Source organism: Vulpes vulpes, chromosome 1 (genome assembly GCF_048418805.1).
Source record: "Vulpes vulpes isolate BD-2025 chromosome 1, VulVul3, whole genome shotgun sequence".
NCBI lineage: Eukaryota > Metazoa > Chordata > Mammalia > Carnivora > Canidae > Vulpes > Vulpes vulpes.
In genome coordinates, this window is record NC_132780.1 from 83338370 (window position 1) to 83360008 (window position 21639).

Sequence of the window (21639 nt, forward strand, 5' to 3'; positions counted from 1 at the left end):
CAGGTTTCCAGTTATGGAATAAGTAAGGCACAGGGATGAAAGGTACTGCATGTGGACTACAGTCATTGGTACTGTGATAGCACTGTATAGTGACAGATGGTAGCTACACCTGAGGTGAGCACAGCATAAAGCAAAGAGTTGTTGAATCACTATGTTGTACAACCAAAATTAATGTAACGTTGTGTGTCAAATAAATACTGCACTAAATCATAATGTTTCTCAGAATAAGAGAACTCTCAATCCAGGGAAGAGTATTAGTGAAGTTCCATAGTTATTATAATTTCGTCAACGTTGCACTTTGTACATCTGCTCTGTGAAAGGAAAATCAGAGAATAACTGCAGTTTAGATATTTGTCAGGGGTTATTAAATGCTGTTTTGAGACAAGTGATATGTGAGAAAAATGGAAGAAAGAGTATGTTCTAAGTGCTTCTTATATTTGCTTAATCTTCATAACAATCTCTAAGGTAGAAACAACACAGAAAGCTTGTTGATTTGTCCAAGATGGCACAACGAGCAGGCAGTTGAGGAGGGATTAGCCCCAGATTGGCTGGCTCTGGAGTTCACTCTCTTTTTTGGGGGGGGGGGGGGGGAGGGGTTGACTCTTAATCATTTTCTCAACCACCATTCGTTGGAGCACTTCACACCTGGGTCACACGAATTTTTTCAAAAAAACAACTTCAAAGAATTGACTTAACATTTAACTTTTGACTTTTTATTAAAAACTGGCCATATAAAGAATAGTCCCCTATCTTTAATAAAAGTGCTATTTAAATGCTATGTTAATTATACTGTCATTGTTCACTATATAAGGGAAAAATCTGGTCTCTCTCAGTGTAATATATGCTTTTATGTTACTAGAAAATAAAATTTAGGCACAATATCTTGATTCCATATTTTTGTCCGAGTGTACCTTTCCATCAGAGTTAAATTTTATGTTATTATTAACCTATAACTGCTAATTCTTCATGGCTGCACTTTTCTAAACACCAGCCTGTTTCCCATATATTAAGTAACACTATGCTAGGACAATTAGAAATGAGACAGGTATGTCTCATGCTTTCACTGAGCTAGTATCTAAAGGGGAAGGCACGCAATCAACAAACAATTTCATTATTAATGACAAGTACAAATTCTAGAAGGGAAATATATAACATGCTTTGAGACTATATTACTGGGGACCCAATCTAGAAAACATGGCCAAAATATCCTCAAAGCTATGATATTATTGCTAAGCTATAAAGGATGAAAGGGAGTCTCTGCCTAGAATAATTTCTAGGTAAAAAAAGAAAATGCAGAATATCTTGAGGAGGGAAGGCAGGCTCATCTAATAAAATCTGGCAGTTTGCCAACGTTACCTATTACCAACCTGAATCCCTTTAGTTGGCACCTGCCCATGACACTTGCTAGAAACAGGAAAAGGTGAGAACTGACTAGCTTCTCTAACTGAAAGTGATTATAGGCAGAATGGGGGTTGCAGTAGTTCTCAAGGTTGGCTACACACTGGAATTCTAGGGAACTATCTCAAGGAAAGAGACCATGGTGAAAAAGAGAACCTTTTACTTTACTGAATTTCCTCTCCCAGGTAAAAAAAAAAAGAAAAGAAATTGGAAAGCAGTGAAAATTGTTCTCAGATAGTGATCCTATCGATCTATTTAAAGGTATTTACAAACGCATGCAAAAGAGCTAGACTTTTTTTTTTCTCATGTCTGATCTTATGAAAGAAAAAATATTGCCACCATCCTGAAGAAACTGAAAACATAAATGTTACCATTCATAAGAATTGAAAACAGGAACAGAGAGAGAGAGAGAGAGAGAGAGAGAGAAAAAAGATCTTCCCTGGACCTCCACCGTTGTTGCCAATCAGTATTTGTTAAAATGAACTGGTAATTCAGAAGACAGTAAACACTGTTAATTTAAATGTTTGGACAATTCCTTTGATGCTGTATTATAAACCAGAAACACAAGGTTTTTTTCCAGTTTCCCCCCAAGGTTTTTTTTTTTTTTTTTTTTTTTTTTGCAATTATTACTTTTCCTACTTACATTCCTTTGCCATGCAACAAATTATGGTAAAAGAAAAATCAATTGGTAGTAGGAAGTTTCCTGGAAACAGTAAGAGGAACTATGTATAGAAAGTTTATTATGTACCAGGCACTCTGTAAAATGTTTTCAATACATGACTGTTTCACTTAAATCATCACAGCAACCTTCTAACCTATTCTCATATTCATGTCATAACTGAGGAAAGTGAAGCACAAAGACCTCAAATAACTCTATGCCAAAGGTTACAGAGTGAGGGAGCCACAGTCAATTAAACAGATGCCATTCCTTTTGAAGTTCATTCAACTGCTTGTCTGAACAGTATATCTTTTGAATCCCAGAAGGCTAATGAGGATCAAGGACAAATAGTAGCAATCTTAATGATTCTTCAACCTACTCCTACTGTCTTTTCTCAAATGAGAATACAGCTAAAATGAATATGTTTAGAACAAGGGCAAATTTAAAAGGGAAGTGGGCCAGTTATAACAACCAGTAGTCATCAATTGATATAAAAAACATGTTATCAGTGGTCCTAAACTTCCATGCATCAGAAACTCCTGTGGATCTAAGTAAAACACAGAGTGGTTGGCTCTAGCCACAGAGTGTCTGATTCAGAAGGTCCCGGGTGGAGTCCAAGAATTTGCATTTCTAGTAAGTTCTTAGTTAATGCTGCTGGCTCAAGGACCACAATCCAAGAACCGATGCACTATCCATACTACATAAATTCACTCTCTTACACAGCTATAGTAAATAAAACCACACAGTTTTCCCAGAGAACCAGAGCACAGATAAAATGCTTCTTTTAGGGGTTAATGAAACGCGGCATTTTCAAAAACATTTACAATTTTTCCTTTGTTATGGTTTTAAATATTTGGTACATATAAAAAATATAAAATATAACTGATAAACTTCAATATTAAGCTGTATATATTTTTATAATTGCCAAATATTCTTATGAGATTTAATTTTTGAAGAATACATCTGACTTTCATAATTAACACCTCTAACATAAATAGTTTGTTTTAAAAACTTTTTTCACCACTTATCCCACAATTTACAGTAGTGAATAAACACCACTGTTACTGAAGACTAATCTAACAGAATGTATAACATTTGACAAGAAAGATTATTCAAACCTTCCAAGATACATTACAAAACTATTAAAGACAGAGAATACAAAGAAGTACTTTATCCTTAATTTACCACTTTTAGTTATTTCATTAAATAAAGAATGCATAAAATTTAAGACTGGGCTAGACCATTCTAAAGTAGACTTTACAACATAGTGACAAAATTGCCTACAGTGCTATTTGAGTACTTATATACAATGAATATTGGCAATGAAGTAAAATCTTACCCAGATCTAGTCGTTTTGAACTCCACCTTGAGGATAGGTTTGCATGGTTCTGGCTTCTTCCCATCCTTTAACTGTTTTCCTAAAATATATTTTCCTGCATTAAATTCTAAAATTCTAAGTTACTCTAAATTCTCACATTGATAGTTTATATAAAAAATGAAAGTAAAATATAATAAAATCCACCATGAAACATTTTTAAATGATTTTGAAAGAAGTATTTAATAACAAAATATTGAAAATAAGTAAATCTGTTTGAAATTCAGTGCTGAAAAGTAAATGAGTAATAGTAATGATCTTTATGTGACAAAATTCTTGTAAAAGAAACTGACAGCCTTCCGAATGTTCTTAACTGCAGATAAGCATTCATTTCAGTGTTCTAAATGAAGTTTTAAAATAGCTAGATTTGAGAAAAACAAATCTAAATAATATTTTTCACCCAAGTGTGATAGGTTGCAAAGTTAAACCCTATGTTAATAACTTCATTTATATTTATTCTCCTAAATAAAACCTACCCATTGTAATGTCCAAAAAGACTGATAAACCAACCTCTATAAAACGTCAGAAACTCATACAGCCAAAGAATTTTATTATTTAAAATAAGTTTGATTTTTGCTATTTCTGCATGTTCATCGTAGAAACTCAGAAAAATATAAAGAAAATAAAACATATCTTTATTTTTAAAAATTAATCATTCTTAACATTAATACATTATTCCTGGAGATCCCAAACGCATGCCCTATCCCAATACTTCCTTCTCAGCTTCTCCCCCACCATGATACAGCTCACTCATTCTAATAAACTTTTATTTAAATGTTATTGTTTGTTGCCTACCTCACCAATAAGAATGTAAACTCCATACTGCAAAGTTTTTTAAGTGTATATATGCTTTCTGTTTGTCATCCCTGGTGACAAACATTGTTTGACATATCAGTGGGTACTAAGTAACTATTTAATAAGTAAATAAATTAATGATTTATCTTTAGTACTAATTCTTAGGAAAAGGGATATCTGGGTCAAATTGTAATCCAAACAGGTTGTACCAATTCATACTTCCATCAGCTGTGTTAAGACCATAGTTTGACACATTCTTCCTAAATATGCTACTTTTGTTGTTGTTGTTGTTAAGTGGAAAGGGTATTTAATTTTAATGATGCTGTACTGTTTTAATTGACCATTCTTAAACTTTGTGGTCATCTATATATCTTCTTTTAAAAATGGCTTATGCCCTTCACCTATCTTGTATATTATCTCATTTACATTTAAAAATACATTTTATATTCAAAGGTCATTAATACAGTATCTATCATATGTTGCAAACATCTTTCCTAGAGTCACTTATGATTGAATTCTTAGAAATTTTTTAAAACTGCACAGAAGGGATGCCTGGGTGGCTCAGCGGTTGAGCGCCTGCCTTTGGCTCAGGGCATGATCCTGGGGTCCGGAAATGAGTCCCACACTGGGCTCCTTGCGGGGAGCCTGCTTCTCTCTCTGCGTCTCTGCCTCTCTCTCTCTCTCATGAATAGATAAAATTTTTGGGAAAAAAAACTGCACAGAAATATAAATTTAAATAATCAAGTCTTCATCAATCTTAAATTTCAAGTTAAGAAGATTTAAAATCCTAAATGTCAATTCTTCTAAGATTAACTCACAAATTTAATGTAATTAGAATTCTAACAGCTCTTCTTGGATTTGCAGAAAACAACCTTAGTGCTCACGTGGTGGACTCACTAACTATGAATAGCTAAGGAATTTAGGAAAGGAATAGACTTCCAGAATGACAAAGTAAGGACCTCAACTTGCTCTCTCACAAAAATTGATATAGTAGTAAAACAACTAAAGTTAACTACTTGAGAACTCTGAAGATAAATTGAAGTCACAAAACAAGTGGAACATTATCTACCCAAAGGAAATGACTGAAGCTTGGTAAGATGGGGGGACCAGGATATTTTGATGAGGGTTATGCCCATCCTCGTCATTCCCCAGTTAGGTGTCTAGGCAGATGTGAAAATACATTAGTATTAGTCAACAGAGATCTGAGATTTTTTTTCTTTTTGCAGTTCCGTTAACACCAGCTTCCCGTGGGGCGCCTCGGTGGCTCAGTGGTTGAGTGTCTGCCTTTGGCTCAGGTTGTGATCCTGGGCCTGGGATGGAGTTCCACATCAGGCTCCCCACAGGTAGCCTGTGTCTCCCTCTGCCTATGTCTCTGCCTCTGTGTGTCTCTCATGAATAAATAAAATCTTACAAACAAAAAAACAAACAAACAGCTTCCCTAGGCCACAATGAATATTTTGTCCCAACTTGCAGCTTCTGGAAACCTCTATTCCCAAGGTGTTGTGGCAATTTCATTGGACACGGATATCAGCTCAGAGATAAAAGGCCTTACACTTCCAGGGTGTCATAGAAAAAAATAGCAACCTGATGGCAGTATCATAGCTGGGAGGGCTGTGGTATCAGGTGAATATAAGAGTCTGGGCAAGAATTAAAAAAAAAAAAAAAAACCCTGAAAAACTGAACATATTCCAGGACTATAGGGTTGCACACATGTGCAAAGTTGTGTGCATGCCCAGAAAATACCTAAGAAGAAAGTTCCTCTCTGGTCAACTATGAAACCTTCAGCAATGAAGAAGTTAAAAAAAAAAAAAAGTAAAATACAGAAAGTAAAAGGGGCAGCTGGCAGGAACACTGTAAAAGAGGTACTCACACATGGCTGAAAGAAATGTGCAAAGGATACAGTCTCTTTGGAAGGCAGTCTCAGAACATTAATTATAAACAAAAATACTTAAAACTCTAATTCTTAGGAAGAGCAATTCTACTACTATGCATTTATTTCATAGAAACTAAAGGACCAATGCCTATCAAATAATGTATAAGATGGCAATGACAGAATAACTAGTAGGGATCAAGAACTGAAGATAAAGTACATGCCTGTTATTTTGAAATGGCTGAACATTTTGTGAAAAACTGGGAAACAAACAATTGGCTATTATACTACCATTAAAATGAAGGAATTAGAGCTATACCTGATGACATGAAGGGAATCCCCTCAAGTAGAGTGGATTAAGAAAACATACAAAAAAGATTAATTCCATTTCATGCAAAACAATGGCAAAACCTCTGTTTATAGGTGTGTATTAATATATACATACATATTATATATAATATATTAATACAATATATGTTTATATATATGTTTAAATATATATATATTTAAAGAATACCTGTAAGATTTTTGAGACAGTGCACTTGGTCACTGGGCTGCTAATGTGGGGGAAGGCTGAGGGAGAAGGGACTGGTGAGATATGGTTCTATTTATGAATAATATGTATGTATATGTATGAAAAAGCTATCAGCCCTTTTTTGTCATTCCCCTTCTTGGTTTCATGCTTATTGGTAAATTCTTCTGCATGACAAAATTATTTAAATTTTTTGTGCAATTTCTTAAAATTGCTTTATAGTTTCACTTTTTACATTTAACTATTTTCTGAAGTATATTCTGGCACCGGGAAGGTATTTTTCCTCGAATAATTTCAGAGCTATTTTTATAGTTCTATTGAACTACAATTGCTAGACAATAAAGTGCACATATTTAAAATGTGATAGTTTGAAGAGTTGTGACAGAGGTATGCACCTGCCACCAATACTTATTGAATGCATGACTGCTTTCCCCGTTGATACAACATGTCATCTTTATTACATTAAATTTTTATAAACTCACACCTGTCAACTGATATTACAGTATCTAATACTGCTTCAAGATCCCAGGGGAGGGCAGCCCGGGGGTCTCGGTGGTTTAGCACCGCCTTCAGCCCAGGGTATGATCCTGGAGACCCGGGATCGAGTCCCACGTTGGGCTCCCTGCATGGAGCCTTCTTCTCTCTCTGCCTGTGTCTCTGCCTCTCTCTCTCTCTCTGTGTCTTTCATGAATAAATAAATATATATAAAAAAAAGAAAGATCCCAGGGGATCATCTCTTCCCCTCTTTGTACAAAATGACAGTACAATGAAACTCGAACCTCTAGAATCCTAATTTACAAAAATCAAAGTGTATAATGATAGAATGAGACCAGCAGATCAAGGGACTGGAAAGGACTGCTGGCAGAGAACACTGGTTTGTTGACAGGGGAGAAGAAATTGAGGAAAAAAACAAAGTAGGAAAAAAATCTGAAACATAGTTCCTCATAACCCTACAAAGAACACAGAATTTCAACCACTATTTCAATCTATTCAGAAATATGTGAGCTTTCAGAAGAATTTAGATATTTGCTCTGAAAGCCAGCATCAGGCCTTTATTCTCCATCTATTATCCAATGCTCTAATGGAAGGGTCAGACTGATAGAACTTGAGATTACAGACATACATTTTATATATTTATTTTCAAAAGTTATTTGTTGTGTATTTGCTTCATGATATAAACAACTATTCAGTTATAACTCAATTTCACTTCTTCCAATATTCACCACCAATCTTTCGGTGGCTAGAACAATTTTTAAAGAAGGGCATTGGGTGGTATATCTACTAAATCTTTACAAGTTTGAGCTTGTGTATCGTGCATAAAACCTGACTAAGTACAAAACTCTTAGCTTTTATCTTGCTTAGTCCTCTATGTTCCCTCTCCTATGTCTAGCATTTAAACTTATAATAAAGTTTAAAGCCAGTCTGATTTTTATTTCTTTGTAAGTAAACTTTCTTCCTGCCCCCTACAAGGATGCTAAGAGACTTTTATTAACTCTGTAAATCAGAAACGCTGCAGTTTTTATAGTGATCTTTTTCATGAATCTTGCTTAGAAATTAATGAGTCCTTCTGATCAGCATAATCTGATTTATTTCAACTCAGATTTTTAAAATTATGTCACTGATTATTGCTTACATTCCAGAAAGGCAAATTTATTTATCTGTAATCCTATACTAACCATTTTCTAAGTCAAATCAAGTAATAAGGCACTAGCTAAGATTTTATAAAGCATATGTAAATTAAAGGATGTTCAGAGAATCACCTGATTTCACCACTAGATGTCATTTTACTTCTTACTTGCTATGTTACTTGGGCAGCAAAATCCTGTCCTTATTCAATTTGTGCTTGTTCAAATACCTGTGAACTACATTGGTAAGTTGTTGAAAAGAGCTGGTTACTTATAAAACAACTTAATAAATCATACAAAGCTCCAAGTCACATCTGATTTTTTATCTTTACTATGCCCTGCTTCCCATTCCTATAAACCATCCAGCCACAAAAAAAATTAGCCTCAGTCCTGTTATGATTGTTTACATTTATTGTTTATAAAACATATTGTTCACAATAATTTACTGTGAACAATTAATTTACTGTTTACAAAAGTTTCTTAATTAGTCTCCCTCTTCTGCCTCAGCTCACTTGATGCACCACCATCAAAGCAGTATTTCCAAAATAAATTTTTTTTTCTCATTGTAAAATCATTTAGGTCTTCATCACAAAGTCCACACACTTTAGCATACTATGATATATATTCTTGCCCCCGTATACAGTTCTGCCTTCGTTTCCTGCATCTTGCCCAAAGGTATTTTAAATTCTAGCCATACTAAACTATTAGCAGTTTTCCAAGAATACTCTTTTGATTATGTCGTTGTACCTTCTGACTAAAATAACCTCGCTCTGCTCTTTCCCAGCTTATCACACCCCACTCATCCTTTATAACCAAGCTCTTAAAGATTTGTGAAATCTTCCTACATCCTTCATCCCAAAACATACCCACCAATTCTGTTTCCATATAACTTATGCCTTTATCAGGACTTATAATATGTATTTTAGTAATCTGTTAATAGATCATTTTCATCCACTGGACTTTTAAGTTCTTCAAAGGGAATATACTTCCAGTATTTAATCTGGTGTACATAGGGGTTGTTCAATAACTGTCTACTGAATGAGTGAAGATGCACTAAAAATGACTGAGGATCACTGACGAAAACAAGTATTTCCTTTGTTTTTAACTTTGATATTTAGAATGTAGAACACTTTTCTAACTGATAAGGCTGTTACACAGCAATTATGTTTTCAGTCTAGAGCTGCCTATCCAGTATGGTAGCCAGCACTCACACATGGCTATAGAGCACTATAAATGTAGCTGGTCCAAGATGCAGCATAAGTATAAAGTACACAGACTTCAAAGAGTACAAAAAAAGAAAGTGAAATATCTCAAGTCTGTAAGTTGATTAGATGTTTAAATGATATTTTGCATACTTTGAGTTAAATATTACTAAAACTAACTTTACCTTTTTAAACTGCTATTCATATAATTAAATTTACAATTACACATGTAGTTTGCCTTATTTTTCTACTGAATAATGATGTTGAAAATAAAATGATTCAAACTGGAGAATGACATTATTAAAATACTAATCTGAAATGAGGAGGGTGTTCTTTATGTAATAATTGTGAAGACAGAGTTGATTTATAGCTGGACTAGAGATACCTGGATACCTGGTTTTAAACTCTTGGCCAAAGGCAATGGGATTTATGATATGCTTGTTCAAGGTCTCAAACTCCCAAATCTCCCCTGGTGATTCCCTGTGTAACAGTTTTATTGATGCTGGGTAGCTGGCCTAATTGGTGTGACAAGACTGGCTTGATTACTGAAAGGGGAAACTGAGATCCTCAGAAGCTAGATCTTGGTAGCTGAAGCTGGAGATTCAGCACAATCCTTGTATACATATAAGTGTCTGTGGGAGCTTGCATATGGGATATGTCTCTCAAAATGCTTACCTACATTATGTTTCTCCTGCTGGAGGACATCCTTTGCCTTTAAATAAAAGCTTTATTTGAGTCTGTTCTGTAGAGTCTGGTAAACCCTTTCAAATTCAAAAACTGAGGAAAACTTTGTAATGAACTATATAAAGAACTGCAGTATGGTTTTATTATGTATTGAATGTTTTATGCTTCAGGTGAATCTTAAAAATGGATTAATAGTATTTTTTTGGATTAATAGTATTTTTTGTCACATCTTTAAATTATTATATTGACTTTTACTTCTGTAAAATTTCTTTTTCAGTGAGACACTTAAAGGAATTAAAGCTCTTCAATCTTGGTTTATTCCTTAATAAGCAGATTAATCATATGATGAATAAGTTCCAACTAAGTTTTAAACTGTCCTTTCCTTTAATGGGCACCTATTGATTTTGACGATCTGTCACCTCCATTTCCTTTGAGAATCATCTGATGTTGGTGAAGACGACAATTAGAAAAATCTCACACTGACACACACATACCCAGGGTTACAGGGAAGATCCTGTGGTGCCCTGAGCCAGTATATCACTGAACCATGATGACTGCTTCAGGGTAAATATATGAGCCATGCCAGGACTATCAAGTTCTTCCCTCCTAAATTATGAAAATTTGTCAGAGAAGAGAAACAGGTCAAAAGAGAGAAGCAGAATTCACCCATAGGCTTACCACACAGAAATACAACATTTATAGCCCACCAAGATGAAACGACTTTGCAGTCAATAGATGGAACAAATCCAACTTAATTTCCAATATGTGGAAACATATTCACAAAACTTTAGATCTTAAAAATCACCTTGTTCAATTCTACCATTTTATTGATGGTGAAACTAGAATCCCAGAGAATAGTAATTGTCTCCACAAAGTATTTCTACACATAGCAAAGCTATTTACATTCCAGGTTGTAACAGTGCCAGGGAAATGTTCTCTGATATTCATAAAAACTAGATTAAAAAGAGCTATCACTGTTTTAGTTAGTAAAAAAAAAAAATCACCTGTAAAGTATTTCAGACACACAAATGAAACCTTTCTGAAAAAATACAGCTATCAACCATCTTTATATGCATTATAAAATCCAATATTATATCAAACAATTATCTCAAATGAATTCAAATTATTTTCTTATGCTGGCTACTTTATCATCACTATCTAGATAAATGCTCTGCCCCTCAGAATGAGAGTTTGCTATCAAACAACTTTAGCAATGCAAGATGTCATCCAAGGGTAAACTCAACATAGCTAAAAAGTCTGGAGAACTCTCTTATGATTCAATTATAGTTCAAGGCCATCATTCCTCAAAAGCGTATTTCATAGAGCACTGGGGAACCACAAGATGTTCTCCAAATAAAAGACACTAAAGCAGTAAGTTTGTGAAAAGCGACACAAAATAAATTCATAGTACACATTAAAAGTTAAGAAGTCTTACAATGAAGAAAATGTTCACCTTTAATTCAGCATTTCCAAATCTTTGACCTTAACATGGTTTTTCACTGAAAAACTCATTAAAATAAGAAAAATTGGTATGTGAAATATAATTTGGGGAGCACTAACAATCTTTCAGTCCTATCCTACCAAATAAATAATACACCCAGATTCATGTTTATTATGATTACATATGTATAGCACATCACAATTTTGGGGTACTTTCATTTATATTTTGCTTATTTGATCCAAGACGTAGAACAGTGCCTGTTACATGTTAGATCCAATATTTGTTGAATAAAAATAATTCCCACGACAACCGCACGAGAAGACTAAGTTTAATTATCTCTATTTATAGATGTGAATGCTGAGGTTCAGAAATGTTAAGTGACTTCCCCAAAGGTCACAGACTCAGACTATGGAATCAGGGCTTTACCACAAGTCTTTTGGCTTTAAAACCCTATGTTAGGCTGATATAACATGTTTTCTGAACAGATTATTCAAGGACATCTTAAACTATTCTTAACACTAAACATACTGTAATAAAGTACCAGAGGAGTCTTAAAGTACAATCAGTTCCTGGCTATCAAGGTAACGTTTACAAATGTTTTTTTTTTTTTTTTTCCAGAAGATACTCAAACAACCATTAAATGGGTTTAAATAACAAAAAATCCAAAATGGAAACAATTTTTAGTATATCTAAAGTAATTTACCATAACTGCTAGAAAATAAAAGTGAGAGAGAACACAAGATAGTAATGAAAAAATAACCCCAAATTTCAATCCATTAAAGCAGACATTTAGTATACCACAATTGTATACCACAAGTATGGAAAATACATCATCTTGTCATGGCATGAAAAACACATTTTTGTACTTCAATGTGTAAAAATGCACTTAGTTTTGTCACTGAAATCAGCTATCAACATAAATTTAATTCTGGTAGTTTACATACCACTAAAAATAAGCAGTAAACATTACTAGTCTCAAAAATAATTCATATTTTATAACTAAAGAGTACATCTGATTATCTATAATTTTAGACCACCAAAATATGCAATAAATGCCATCCTACTTAACACCTGCCACAGAAAAAACTTACTTTTTGTTTGGATTCCAATTTTGAAAAAAAGCATATTAAATCAAATATTCTTTGTCTTCTTTGTTTAAAAATCATTTTAGCTAGTGACCCTCTTTGCTAATCCACTATAAACTCTGCAGAAACGTATTTACTCCACTTCTGAAAGTCTGCTCTCTAAGATCTAACTTTTTGATACAAAAGGGGTCAAGATTAAATAGAAAAGTTACCATTTATCAATTACCACAGTAAAATTAATCTGGCTAAAAACAACAACAGGTGCTAAAGTCAGAGGATAAAAGTTTGAGGAGGAACAGTGTGTTGACAATCTCAGAGTACTTCCTTCAAATCAAAATACTTACCTGATTACAAATACAAATCAAAAAGTAATTAATTTCAAACAAAAAAGAACATAGTAATAGATCTAACAGACAGAACTTTAATGAAGGGATCAAAGTATAAGATATCAATTTGGACAAATCATACAGAAGAAGTTCCACTTGAGAGGCAGCAAAAAGAATGTATTAATCATTCTAAGATATTACAAACCTGAATCTAAGCATAAAAAAAAAAAATCAGACAAAACCCAACATAGACATGTTCTATAAAATAATTGACCTAGATATTCAAAATCTGACAGTTATGAAAATCAAGAAAAAGCTCAACAACTGTTTAAGTTTGAAAGAGACTTACAAAACATGACAACTAAATGTAATCTGTATATACACCTTTTTGATAAAAGGCAAAACTGGGTGATATAGGAAAATGTTCCTGTTTGTAAGAAATAGATACCGGAATATTTTGGGGTGACTGTATGTCAACAGCTTATTCTCAAATGATTCAAAAGAAAAAAAGGATACTCATTAAAAAAAGATAAAATTTAGATAAAACTCCAAAACCAATGTTATTTATTCTTACTGCCTTTGATACTAGGTTCATTTTCTTCTGGATGTGAGGTGAAAGTTTGTTCTTTGGTTGTTTTTTTTTTTAAGATTTTATTTATTTATTCATGAGAGACAGAGAGACAGGCAGAGACATAGACAGAGGGAGAAGCAGGCTCCATGCAGAGAGCCTGATGTGGGACTCGATCCTGGGACTCCAGGATCACGCTGGGCTGAAGTCAGATACTCAACTGCTAAGCCACCCAGGCACCCTGGAAAGTTTTTAAAACTAATCATCTACTTTTTTGGTTTTCAGGATTCCTAAATTCTAGAGGTCTTAGGAAATCCTAAAATTTATGGGAATTCTCAGGAATATCAACAAAATTAGGGAACAAGGCACTAACAGAATAAAGAATGAAAATATATTAAGAAAACCTGGAACCTTAATCATAAGGGCTATCATCTGGTTGCATGCATAGACCCAGAGCAAATTTAAAATAAGGGCTTTTCTAGATCACTGCTCCCATAAAGCAGTGGTAAAGTATACCACAATGTGTAGCTTTATGAATTACTATTTTTCCTAGAAAACAAATAACTCTAAAACCCCACTATGCCACAGATACTAAAGTTAAAGATTTATCTTTCCTTATTTTCTGTGTTGTAATAATTCAGAATGGATCAATATTTTCTTTAAAGTGGGCACTGATAATTTTAAAGCAAACAATGAAATATTAGCAATACCACAAGGATATTCTTCAATAGACTAAGATGTAAAGAACAGTTCCATTAATCTCCCTAAATTCACTGGTTAAGAATCTCTTAGGGTGAGAATGCAGATTAATAAAGAAATGCAAATTCCTAAGATTCATCCAAAACTCAAGGAAGGTCTTCATAATCAGTTCATAAACACTTTAATAAAATCTTATGGGTTTTATAGATAGATTTTGTGCAGAAAACACAGCAAACTTGAAACTGCTATCCCTAGAAAGGTTGGCTTGCAATGTTAGCTCTTGGTTGGCATCGGGTAACTGGCTTTTGAGATAGTTTCCACCATTTCCAGACTGATAAGGGTGGCACACTATGCCTAAGCTGTTTGTATGAACAAAACAATTTATGAACAATCCCTGCTTTCCTTCTGGGAATCTGAAATTTTGGTATGTGCTAAAGAAGACAGTACCCATGGACTGATTCCAATTAAAAACTCTGGGCTCCTGGGTTCAAATGAGCTTCCAAGGTAGACAACATCTCACACATCAGGTAATAGCTCATTGCTAGAGAAAGTAAGCATGTCCTGTGTCACTCTACTGGGAGAGGACTATTGGTAGCTTGAGGCTGGGTTAGTTTACACTTTTATTGCATGTATGTTTTCCCTTTGCTGATTTTTGCTCTTCACCATTTTGCTGAGTCCTGTGAGTCTTACTGGTAAATCATTAAACTTAGAGTGATCTTAGAGACCTTTGAGATAATACTTTAATGCATAAAATTACCTTCTGTAGAGTTGTTTTTTTTTTTCCTTCTGTAGAGTTTAAAGTGTTTCCGCACACTGTTATATGTGTGTGTGCATATGCGCGCGCGCGTATTAGCAACCTGCAATTGATAACTTTAGGATGACAAAGGCTTACAGTAAGTTCTGTATTATTCACAAAATTATTTACTTTCTGGACTACTAGACAAACAATATTCAGAATATAATGTTCCATTCATTTTCTCAAGGTTCAAATTTGAAATTTCAATTGTAAATATAGTTGAGATTTTATTGCCTGGTTGTTACATTTTATTTCTATACATGTAAATATTTTTAATTTCCACAAAATGAAAGAAAATTCATTCTTATCCTCAAAAATAAATCCAAATGCAAACTCAAAAGAGTTTACTGTGCATGACAATTTATGTAGTGTTCAAAAGGAATATGTTCTTACCATGCGGAGTGATTGTCTGCATAGGCTTAGCTGGGGACCTCACATTCCATATAGTCAAGGTGCCATCTGAATGACTGCAAATAAACTGTTTTCCCTCATGATGCCAAGCAACCGAGTGAATAGCCTATAAAAGAGTGAAGAATTCCATCTTTAGAAACAAAATCTAAATACCAAGTTATACACAATCAGTATTATTTCTGCTCTTTAAATTATTTCTTTTCAACTCAAGTTGATACACTTCTAGTTCCTAATGGTCAATTGACTTTAAAATTGCCCTACTGGGGGTATCCCTGGGTGGCGCAGCGGTTTAGCGCCTGCCTTTGGCTCAGGGTGCGATGCTAGAGACCCGGGATCGAATCCCACATCGGGCTCCGGTGCATGGAGCCTGCTTCTCCCTCTGCCTATGTCTCTGCCTCTCTCTCTCTCTCTCTCTCTCTCTCTCTCTCTCTCTCTGTGACTATCATAAATAAATAAAAATTAAAAAAAAATAAAATAAAATTGCCCTACTGGAAGGCAGAACTGCTAAGTACAGTATAAAACCATGTAACTGAATTCCACTTTCGTACAAGTCAACATTTCCTATAATCTTGTTCAATGTCCATTTATTTGGGTTCCTCATATACTTATATTATTTAAAACAATATGGATATTTTAAAATATAAATGAAGGTGGATAAAGCCAATTAGCTGAGTCTCTAAATGCCAATATTTAATACAATGTTTCAAGTTCAAAGCATCTCTAACAAATTTCTAAGTAAAATCCTTTTTTAAGGTTTATTCACTTATTTTAGAAAGAGAGAGAAAGAGAGAAAGAGAGAGAAAAAGACTGCCCACATGCACAAGGGAAGGGCAGTGGGAGAGAGAATCTCCAGCAGACTTTGTGTTAAGCATGGAACCCAACTCAGAGCTTGACCTAATGACCCTGAGATCATGACCTGAGCAGAAATCAAAAGTCGGATGCTTAACTGACTGAGCCATTCAGGCAGCGCCTAAATAAAATCTTGTAACAGTAATAAGTTTATTCCAAGATACACATACGATATTCCACAAACTCAAACTTAAAATAATCCCTTTATTAGCCTTAACAGATGAAATTATTTCTGTATACTATGAGTAGAGCTAAAGAGCTTTACAAAGCTTTTAAATATTTTTTTAAGTGATAAAGGAAATACAAGAGAGCTTCAGTGTGTTTGAAGTGTCATTTATAAATAAAAACATTCTAATCTTATGCATATAAATATATCATATACAAATGTATAATATTTATGGAGAATATTTCTACTTTGCTAAAGAAAATCATATATTTTTGTTTAAAAGTACCATTTACTTTTAAGATAGTATTAAGTTGTTAACTATTCTAAAAATAAATGCTAACTAATTATAAGGAGCAATGGGTTCATAATTATTTTGGATAACAGAGAGAAACAAATACCAGAAAATACTACACAAAAGAATAACCAAATATAAACTTTTGCATGCAGTATACATGATTTATTTCTGCAATTTTCTTTCTTTTTTAAAACTGTGACATCTCATTATTAGGCTCTGGCAAAAGTAGTATATAAGATGCTCTGTGCTATTTTTATCAAGAGCATCTTAAAGAGTAATTTTCTGGAAAGATAACAGGCTAGCTAGCTATTTACCTATCAAATTTTACAATCACACTAACTCAAACTACTGGGGAAATTAAATAAATTCCCTATTTACTCATTCTGCAAACTGATCAGTATCGTTAGAATCACTTCATAGTAAAGGCTGCATATAAATCTTAGTCCAGCCTCTCCTACATTATATATAAACTGATAAACATTCTTTTAGCAGACTTATACCAAAAATTATTTCTCTTCCCCTAGAAAATAAGATCTTAATATTATATCCAAAAGCAGTATTGATTGCTAGTATAATTACTATTCCTAAAACTTTAGAAAATGTTACTGAATGATAAAAGAAAAAAATTTTATAATACACACTTAATTTTAATTTATAATGCTTGCATATACATGGAAAGGAAATATCGAAAACACTCTAGTTTGATTATTCTCATGTTATCGAATAACAAAGTAAATGCATAGAGCACTGGATTATTTCTTGTATATTTGAATAATACATTATATTGTACAGCTTTGGCCCTAGTATTTTAACTTATGAACATTTTAATATTTCCATTGTAGGAAGGAGACAACAGTAATACTGTATAATTAAGATAAGTATAGAATAATACATTTTTGTAAAATAGTTGACAAAATTATTATATATTGGATATTCAGTGATTTATAACTTAAAAGTATTAACAGGCATAAATTGAAAACACTGCCATTTCCATTAAAAAAAAGAATCCAAATGGAACTCTCTTAGAAATTTTGAAAATGTGAACAAATTATTCATTTTTCTAAGCACTGTTTCATCCTTGGGGAGAGAGGAAAGAGGAGGGGAGAGGAGAGGGAAGGAGAGGGGAGAAGAGGGGAAGGGAGGGGAGGGAGGGGAGAGGAAGAGAGAAAATTAACAGAAAATAAGCTGTTGTAAAAATTAAAAGCACCTCTCTAAACATTGAAAAGAAAGACCTTAAAGGAATAAATGTTTCAGTGAGTATCTATAGGATAAAACATAATTTTTTAAAAGCTGTTAAGGAGTCCAATGCTGTGAGTTACAAACATATTATTTCAATATTCTTTTTTAAAAGACTGACAGTTTTGAGATAAATGTACTCACAAGAGCTAGCAATGTACGAACTTTTTTATTACCTATATTTCTATCTGTGGTTTCTCAGTTTACTAGAAAAAAAACATGAAACCAGAATAAAAAAGTCACTGATCAACTCTAGATATGACAAAGAGTAACCATTAAAATAGCTTTGATAAGTACTAAATTACTGTCTTAAAACATCAATAATGCTATATTTTATTTCTGCCAACATATTACTTATAAAAAAGAGTACTAATATCTTAATACTATTTATAGCCTAAAAGGAATGAAATGTTCATTGCAGAAATGTAAGTTTATATAGATTGAAATACCCTATGCAGAAAATTTCTGTAGAAAATTAGGGATACTATTCAAGTACACTGAAAATCTATTATTTAGACATAAAACCAGGGGAGTTTGTCAATTCAAAAAGTACTAACTATGGCTACACAAAGCAACTAAAGGTTAAGGGTAAAGATGAATTTCTGTTTCCATTACTCCCACCCATGTAAATCATCCTCAAGAAACCAAATGAACAATTAAAAATGCACCAAGAACTTTTATTATACTGGAAATGTTCAGAATCAATATTATAACACTATTTGCCCCAGTTTACTAAAAATGAATTTGACTGGAGTAATACATCCTTGGTAGAAAGTAAATATTGGGGGAAGGGGTGTTGTAGGGGTGGGATTTTGTGAAGCTCTTAAAGTTTTAACCCTCACTAGTGAGAATTAATAATTTCTTTGATTTCTAAAATTACACACTTGGCAATCTGCATTAAGAATCAAATATAAAGCATTTTTATATGAACCAACAGCATAAAAGAGCATGAATGAACTCACAGAAATATAGTCAGAAATTTTCACTTAGTTTGCTTAAGAACAGGTGAAGTTAGAAGTTAGATCTTATATCCACAGCACTATTATTTAAACATAAGATTTAGTCATTTTATATGTTATTATTTATTAAGAATAAATTTTATGACTTTGCCTCTCTATTGCATATCTGTTCACTAGTCTGTAGCTTTCTTATAATTTGTCAGGCTTTGATATGAAGATAATGCTGCCCTTGCAAGATGAACTGGGAAGTGTGCCCTCCTCCATTTCTGGAAGGAGTTTGGGTACTGTGAGTACTATTTAATAAAAAGCCTCTCAACCTGGAGTTTCTTCATGGGAAACATTTTCATTAAAAATTTAGTTTCTTTAATAAATATAAAGCTACTCAGGTTAACTATTTCTCCTAGAAGGAGATTTGGTACTTTTAAGGAATTTGGTGTCTTGTAAGGCATTTGCCCACTTAATTTAAATTGTTGAATTATTAGTATGAAATTGCACATATTTCCTTACCAGTCTTTTTGCATTTCTCTAAAAATTGAAGTAATATCTCCTTTTTCGGGCCTGTTATGGTAATTTATGCCTTTTCTCCTTTTTGCTATCCCTGTGGCTGTGTGTTTACCAATTTTCTCTATTGTTTTTATGTTATCTGTTTCATTAATTTGTTATTTCCATTCTACCGCTTACTCTGGTTTTAATTTGCTCTTCTTGTTCATGGTGGAAGCTGAGGCCATTGATTTGAGACTTCTCATTTTCTAACACAAACACTTAACGCCACACTGAATACTTCAGTAGCATTTCATAGACCTCCATATCATATTTCCACTTTTTTTAAGTTTAAAATACGTTTTCATTTTCTGTTTCTTCTTGGACTCATGGGACATTTAAAATTATATTGTTTCACTTTCAAATATTTGTAGATTTTTCATGTATCATCTTATCAATTTTAAATTCTATTATATTAAAGGAACATATTTTTAATAATTTCAATTTTTCTAAAATTATAATGACTTATTTTATGGCACAAACTAAGGTCCATTTTGGTGAATGTTCCATATGTCCTTGAATGGCACTCTGATGTTGAAGAGAGTGCTCAGATATCAATACAGCCATTTTAGCACTCTTCTAATTTGGTGCTTTTACTTTTTGCTTAACACTTCTGGGTTTTTATATTTAAAGTGGGTTTCTAATAGCGTAGAGTCTGATCTTGTTTTGTGATCTAATTTGAAGATCTCTGCCATTTATTTGGGGTATTTAAATGACTGCATTTAATATGATCACTGACATAGCTGATCTAAATCTGTTGCCCTGCTATTTTTTTTCTATCTCCCCCATCTGTTCTTTGTTCCCCTTTTCCTCTTCTGCCTACCTTGGATTGAATTTTTTAATATTTTAATTATTTATTCATGAGAGACACAGAGAGAGAGAGGCCGAGACACAGGCAGAGGGAGAAGCAGGCTCCATGCAGGAAGCCCGACGTGGGACTTGATTCCGCATCTCAAAGATCATGCCCTGGGCCGAAAGTGGCACTAAACCGCTGAGCCACCGGGGCTGCCCATGGATTGAGTATTTTTAAAATTTCATTTTATATTCCTCTTTGGCTTACCTATTTGGGTTACTGTATTTCCTTTAGGATTTATCGCATAAATCTTTATCATAGTCCACCTTCAAGTAATGAACACTTCAGGTACAGTATAATAACCTTACAAAAAGATTCTGTCTCCTGACCTTTGTGCTACTATTGTCTGATTTTAATTCTATATGTCAGAAATCCTACAATGCATTTTTATCATTTCTAATTCCTGTGATTATCTTTTAAAGAGAATTTAAAAAATTAAAAAGCTTTTATATCTATCTACATATCTACCATTGCTGCTGTCCTTTATTCCTTTGAGTAGATCATATTTCCAATTATATCACTTGCATGCTGCATGAAAACCTTTTTAATGTGGCTTGCTGCGAAGGTCTGCAAGTGAAGAATTCTTTGAGTTTTTAAAGTGTGTAAAAGCATTTTTGTTTTGTTTTCAAAGATAATTTTTTGAACATAAAATGCTAAGTTGACAATATTTTTCCTTCAGTACCATAAAGGTATTGTTCTAGTGTGTTCTGGCTTGCACTGTTTGTAAAGAAATCATTTGCTGTTATTGCTGTTATTTTTATATTTGTTACTCTGTATTTAATGTGTTCCCTTCCCCCTGCCCCGCTTGCCTTTTAAGATTTTCTGTATCACTAGTTCTAATTTTAAGTAACTGAAATATGTGCTTTTATACAGCTTTCCTTCATTTTCCTTCAGCTTTGAGTTCACAGAACTTCTGTGATCTCTATACATCCTATTAGTTTATAGGATTTATATTTTTCATCAAATTTGGAAAACTTTAGGTCATTATTTCTTCAAATATACTTTCCATGTTCCCTCTTCTGGGATTATTACACAAACATTAGTCTGCCTGAAGCTGAACCACAGTTCACTCTTTCTGTCCTTTTCTGCCCATCTTTCATATTGAGTAGTTTCACTGCTATGCCTTCAAGTTCATCAATCTTTCCTTCTGCAAGATCAAACCTTTTGATTTGATCAGAGTATTTTTTATCTCATTTTACTTCTTCATCTCTAGAGATTCCACTTGGGTTTTTCAATTCTTCCCTGTCCTTTCTCAGCATGTTTATGCTTTCATTTA

The 21639-nt window shown here is 33.4% G+C and overlaps 1 protein-coding gene across 4 annotated transcripts in view; it reads right to left on the bottom strand.

Annotated features, from left to right (window-relative positions):
* The window catches only part of STXBP5 (syntaxin binding protein 5), a 165408-nt gene that overhangs the window by 85195 nt on the left and 58574 nt on the right, over nucleotides 1–21639 (bottom strand). For all 4 annotated transcript variants that reach the window (XM_025997974.2, XM_025997976.2, XM_025997975.2 and 1 more), the window contains exons 8-9: nucleotides 15448–15571; nucleotides 3396–3474 (exon numbers count right to left, since the gene is read on the bottom strand). In XM_025997974.2, coding sequence (XP_025853759.1) covers nucleotides 3396–3474; nucleotides 15448–15571 — 203 coding nt within the window. The remainder of the gene's footprint in view (nucleotides 1–3395; nucleotides 3475–15447; nucleotides 15572–21639) is intronic.